This window comes from Ipomoea nil, unplaced genomic scaffold (genome assembly GCF_001879475.1).
Source record: "Ipomoea nil cultivar Tokyo-kokei standard unplaced genomic scaffold, Asagao_1.1 scaffold3251, whole genome shotgun sequence".
Taxonomy (NCBI): Eukaryota; Viridiplantae; Streptophyta; class Magnoliopsida; order Solanales; family Convolvulaceae; genus Ipomoea; species Ipomoea nil.
The window spans coordinates 1,445,125-1,450,818 of record NW_017619679.1 but is presented as its reverse complement, the minus strand read 5'-3'; the positions used below and the strand labels follow the sequence as shown (position 1 = coordinate 1,450,818).

General features: G+C 36.0%; 1 protein-coding gene and 1 long non-coding RNA gene across 2 annotated transcripts; one reads left to right on the top strand and one right to left on the bottom strand.

Moving 5' to 3' along the window:
* The first annotated feature begins 2,229 nt into the window (after positions 1–2,229).
* Positions 2,230–4,239, top strand: LOC109169113. Its single transcript, XM_019317987.1, has 5 exons — positions 2,230–2,332; positions 2,422–2,575; positions 2,729–2,878; positions 3,388–3,474; positions 3,869–4,239. Exons 2-5 carry the CDS (start codon positions 2,537–2,539, stop codon positions 3,971–3,973), a joined length of 381 nt encoding a protein of 126 aa, XP_019173532.1. The 5' UTR covers positions 2,230–2,332; positions 2,422–2,536; the 3' UTR covers positions 3,974–4,239.
* LOC109169115 lies at positions 4,151–4,593 on the bottom strand. The gene is made up of 3 exons (XR_002052175.1): positions 4,552–4,593; positions 4,401–4,481; positions 4,151–4,302 (listed from the first exon to the last, which is right to left on the bottom strand). It is a non-coding gene; the product is annotated as an uncharacterized LOC109169115 (long non-coding RNA).
* Between the last annotated feature and the right edge of the window lie 1,101 nt (positions 4,594–5,694).

Here is a 5,694-nt window from a genome sequence, read left to right as displayed (position 1 = left end):
TGCCGAGCCGGTTAGGTCCATTCACGATTCGTGCAGACCTACCTCCCCACGAGTAAGAGGTTCCGTAGTTAAGGAAGTGGCGGATGCACGAGATTGCATCGTACGCTAGGGCTTCGCTGCGGCGGAGTACCTGCCTCGCACAAGAAGAGAAATGAGAAGTATGAGAAAGTTTGAGCAGGAAAGATATCGAGTCAAGAGACTCAAGAGAAAGAAAGCAAGTCATTTATGAATCAAAGAGACCTCCACAGAAAGTATTCTATTTTACAACGAGTGTATTGAGTATATTTATAGTATTGCACGAGATTGCACATGAGTATAGTATTGCACGAGATTGCATATGAGTATATTTATTGTATTGCACGACATTGTATATGAGTATATTTATAGTATTGCACGAGATTGCATATGAGTTTGTTTATAGTCACTAGTACAAAAAACATCAATAAAATCGAATAATTCACGTCCAAAGTTGGAACTTTGGACGCATAATGTGGGAGGCGGTGGCATTTTTGTAAATAAAATATCATTATATAATTAATTTTTTGTAAAAAAAATAAAAATAAAATAAAGGGCGTCCAAAGTTATATCACTTTGGACGCGAATTGATGCGCGTCATTTTTAGAAAACGAATCTGCGTCCAAAGTTATATCACTTTGGACGCAGACCTCAAAGCATATTTTTAGGGTTTTTACGAATACAATCACCCAGCCCTCGTCTTCCCCCCACAATCACTACCTTCTCCAACAACAAACACCGTCGTCTTCCCGTCCCTGCCGCCGCCCTCCATCGTCTTCCCCCTCCGATGGTCGTCGTTCGCAAGTCGCCGCCGCCTCAGCCGCTCGCCATTCGTTGCCTCAAAGGTCGCCGTCGTTCTTCTTCAAAGATCGCCGCCGACTGTTCTGCTTCAAAGGTCGCCACCGGCTGTTCTGCTTCAAAGGTCTCCGCCGTCTTCAAAAGTAATTTATCAAGCTTGATTCTTCTATTCAATGGGTTCCATCATATTCTATGTGTTGATTAAACTATAAAAACGATATTTGAGAAGGTTTGTTGAGGGCCTAAATTTTTTTCTGGATTTAGTTCTCTTCCCTTGCAAGTGTAGTGTGTCCTTGTATAGCTTTAGTCTGTGGCTATTTTGCATCATTATACCCTAGATAAAATATGAACATTGCTGCTATTTTTTTGGTTGTGAGCTTGTTCAACACCATGTATCTCAAGTTCTTTTGTTACAAACTTAAAACTATGAATGACATGATTTTTTTTTTCACCTTGGCTGCATGATTGATTCTTTTGAAATTTGTGACTAATATTGTTTCAAGACAGTATTACATCATCACTATTTTCATTGCCTAAACAATGGCCTTAAAAATTTACAGGTTCTCCATCACCAGATATGCTCCCTCCTAATGACATCACTTCCTACAGATTCTGAGGTGATGCTTCTATATGAAATGTAGTCTTAGAAAATCAAATTTCTGCATATTGAAAATTTGACTTGCTAACTTGAAAAGAAACTGAACTTGTTAATTTATTTTCATTGACAATTTCTATTTTTCCTTCTTTGATTTGGTGTAGGATTCATTTTAAAACTCTAATATGTGCTTGATTTGATTACAATTACTAATTATTTTGTAGAAGGCTTTAGTTGTTCTGGTTCTATTTTTCATCTATCAATCTGGGGGAGATCCTTTTTAATTATTATCAACTTCATGTGTTGGGATTCTTATTCAATATGATGTATAAGGTGGTACTAAATAATTGTGGCAGGGACAAGAGCTAAAAGGCAAAAGAAAGATGTTCAAAAGGTAAACCTCTGTCTCATTCATTTTAGTGTAAATCATGACATATGGGGTTTTCTGTCTGTCTTTGTTTGCATGTAACATTATGTACCAACCTTGACCCCATACTCTCACTATTTCACTTCAAAATTGTACCAACCTAGAGAACTCGGTAGTCATTTTTTGCAGCTAATGCAATCAACAAAGATACCAATGGGATCCTAGATACTTGCTCTGTGGGGGGAATTAAAGATTCTAGGAACTTGCTAGTTAGATTATGTAGAGAATCTTGCTCATCTGCTGTTATACTAACTGTTGATGAACTGAAACTCAATTGACAATTATTTTTCTAAGTTTCTGCTTCTATTTAAGTCATGAATTGACTTTTTTTTTTTTCTTTTTTGCATTCCAGATCTTTTGTATTCTTAAATGGTCATTTGTTTCTCTACATTCTATGTATTACTTTTTCTTTTCTCCAGGTTCTACTCTGGTGTTGTAGCAGGTGCCAGGGAGGCATTGCTCTGTGGCATCCCGTCTATATAAATATCTCTTAACTGGTATGCTCTTGAGATCTTTTCCTCTGTGTTACCCTCGTGTAATTTGTTAACAATCGATTATCAAGTAGTCTTTGGTTTTATAATTTTAGGAAGAAAGATGAAAGCCAGGAAAGTGATTTCAAGGATGCTGCAAGTGTTTGTTTACCTTTAATTACTGCAGCCATTAGAGATATAGAGAAGGGTGCTTTCCCTAAATGTTGCTTAATGAATGTGGAAGTTCCGGCATCTCCTCTGGCAAATAAGGTTTGCTTTTACCGTTATCGCTGTATATGCCTTTTTTTTTAAAAAAAAATTACAAGAACGATTGAGCATGTTAATTTTTCTGGAATTTAGGCTATCATCTAGTTTGGCACTGAGCAGATGACATCTAACTTGTATGGTTCTTTTTTTTGATAGGGATTCAAATTAACGAAACAAAGTCTTTGGAAGTCCACGTTAAGATGGAATGCGATTCCAGCCAACAGGAATCCTGGTGAACGTTTTCACTCTAATCATCAAGGCCTTGGCATACAGCTTGCTCAGCTAGGTCGAGACGCCTCTGCTGCAGTAAGTATACTTCTGTAACTATTATTGATCCTTTTTGGGATTTCGACTTTTGCAAGGGTGGTTTCTAGCCAGATTAACAAGGCATTACCCTATCCCCAATTTTAATTGTTCATATAAATTCATAAAATATACTCCATATTAGATTCTTTAAAGCAGTAAACAGGAACAAGTGATGCCACCATTTTCAAACATTGCCATGGCTTTCTGTGGGAAGCTTGTTTGCTATTTGATACAGATTTCTAATTATTTGAACTCATGAAGCAATCAATATACAATTTTTAGTGCACATATAAGGGACTTGTAATGTTTAAGGTGGCCTGTAACTGATCTGCATGAGTTGTTTTTCTATAAAATCTTGAGTATGATATATTGATATTACACCCTCCCCTATCTTTTTATCCACGTTGAGATGCTTTGTATTGCTCTATTGTGATGTATATGGAGTACAAGCTTTTCTCTTTTTGGTTGAAATTGTGTGGTTTGCCTTTTTAACTGATTAGTTTGTGCAGGTTGCACAGGTAACAAAAGAGGTTGCTTGGACTGTTTTGGATATGCATCCAACTTTGTTTTCTCTCGCACGGGCATACTCTCTTCTGGTCAGCTCTCTAATCTCTATTTGTGGTGTTCTTTATGTACCTTGTTCCTTTTTATGTGTCTAACCAGTTTATTGTACCATGTTTTAGTTATCCCATTTGGCTAATATACAGAATGAAATTTACAAATATTATTGAACATATCATCTTTGAGGAGGCTTATTAATATATTCTTATAAGTCATGATTAACTATAAGGTAAATTGTAGTTTTCAAAAGTAGCAGCTTATGCAATTGCATTTTTGTGGATAATTGATTTAAGGAAAAATTAGAAGGAGGCAACTACTAAAGTTGCACCTTCAAGAAAAATGGTGAATTGAGAATTCTTATGTCACAAAATTTGAATACTGTTGCTTAAATATCACTTCAAAATACATTTCATGCTGAAAGATGTGAAGGATGGTGATGTACGTGCACATGAGGAATTGCTTAAGAAGCAGAGCAATAACTTAATCAGTGCCACCGTTAGCAAAAATATTTTCCAACTGATTTGGGGGAGTTAATCACTGCAAGCATTGTCTTTTGGTCACTGCTCAGAGTTGATGGTAGGAATGTGTTAAGGGAGGATTTGTATTTCCAATCCCGGCAACACATGGTGTAAATATGTGATAGGTTTTATCTGGTTAGCTTCTTTGTATGAAAGCACATTTAGCTCATTAGAATTTAGAAGCACTATTTTCTTTTGGGAGTATACATTTTTTGTATGAATGTTTCTACTCTTTTTCATATTGTTACAGTATATTCAGCTGAGATATCCTATCTAAGTCTACTTTCTTGTGGCCTTGGTTATCTGGAAGCTGTCTCTTACATTTCCTGAGTTTGCATTCATGTACTGCAAAATTCAAGGGGGAAAGAGTTAAAAATATCAATGACATGTTATTCAGATGCATAATATGCTGATGTGATTCTATCATCAGGTAAACCGCTGACCTCAACTTTCAATTCTTTCTTTGTCGCTTGCAGTCTTGCATATCCATATTCAGATACTCTTACCAAGCTCCAGTTATCAACCTGAGCATAGAAATTTCAATGTTAGTTCGAAGAGAGGAGAGAAAGTGGTAGCCAGGGAGTGTGCTTACACAGTGATAGGGGAGGGGTCCAAGCGAAAGCCACCCATTCTAATCTGATCTGATCTGCACTGCATTTCAAGTTGCTTTCTTTTTCTGGAGCTGGTAAGCACTATACTGTCAAATTTTCAATGGATTTTTGGGTGTCCTTTTCACATCAATATACAATATATTATATATATAGGTGTACTGTTGTAACTACAACAACACTACCCTCTCATCTTTTTTGTGTGATAATGCAGGTTAAGTTTGTTTTTTCTCTGAAGATGTAAAATGCAGGCTTCAATGTACTCTTGGTCTTGCAAGAGGTAAAGTAGTCCCAAGTGTTTGTTTTCTTGTTGTTTGTGTGAATTTCAGCTTTTAGGCCTTAGTTTTACATTGATTTTGGGTATTGAACTTCTGTGATTGTTTGGATTCCCAGGACATTTTTCTTGCTTCGAGCATGAGGATATTTTATGTGGCTGATAAAGGTTATCACAATATTACATCTTAAGTAATTTATTTTAATTGTTAACATTTAGAATTTGTAGTTTATTTGTAGTAAAATGTTATTAGAATTGAAATTTTAGATTGGTGTGTTTTAGTTGATAGAATTGGTGTGTAGTATACATCTTAAATTGATTAATATTGAAATATATTTTGGTAGTTATGATGGGATGTACAGGAAAATATTGGTAGTTTTATAAAAAAAAAATGTTTTTTTAATTTTTTTACTATACGCGTCCAAAGTTCAGAAACTTTGGACGCGTATAGTATTTTTTTAAAAAATGAATAAACACTATACGCGTCCAAAGTTCACGAACTTTGGACGCGAATTATCATTTTTCGCGTCCAAAGTTCTTCAACTTTGGACGCGAATAATAATTTTGCGCGTCCAAAGTAGCTTTGGACGCTGATTGTTTATACAATCAGCGTCCCCGACAACTGCGTCCCAGCTACTTTGGACGCGAATTAGCCTTAACTTTGGACGCGAATGACTGTTTCTGTACTAGTGAGTATTGCACGAGATTGCATATGAGTATATTTATTGTATTGCACGAGATTGTATATGAGTATAGTATTGCACGAGATTGCATTTGAGTAGAGTATTGCATGAGATTGCATAATGAGAATGATGACTCAAGATTGTATTTCGAGCATGATTGTTTTGTTACTTT

Excerpts from the sequence above, each read along its gene's own strand:
- LOC109169113 (XM_019317987.1), top strand. The coding sequence starts at position 2,537 with ATGAATGTGGAAGTTCCGGCATCTCCTCTGGCAAATAAG. Across the intron at positions 2,576-2,728 it reads CATCTCCTCTGGCAAATAAG|GGATTCAAATTAACGAAACA; the intron begins GTTTGCTTTTAC and ends TTTTTTTGATAG. Across the intron at positions 3,475-3,868 it reads CACGGGCATACTCTCTTCTG|GATGGTGATGTACGTGCACA; the intron begins GTCAGCTCTCTA and ends AAAGATGTGAAG.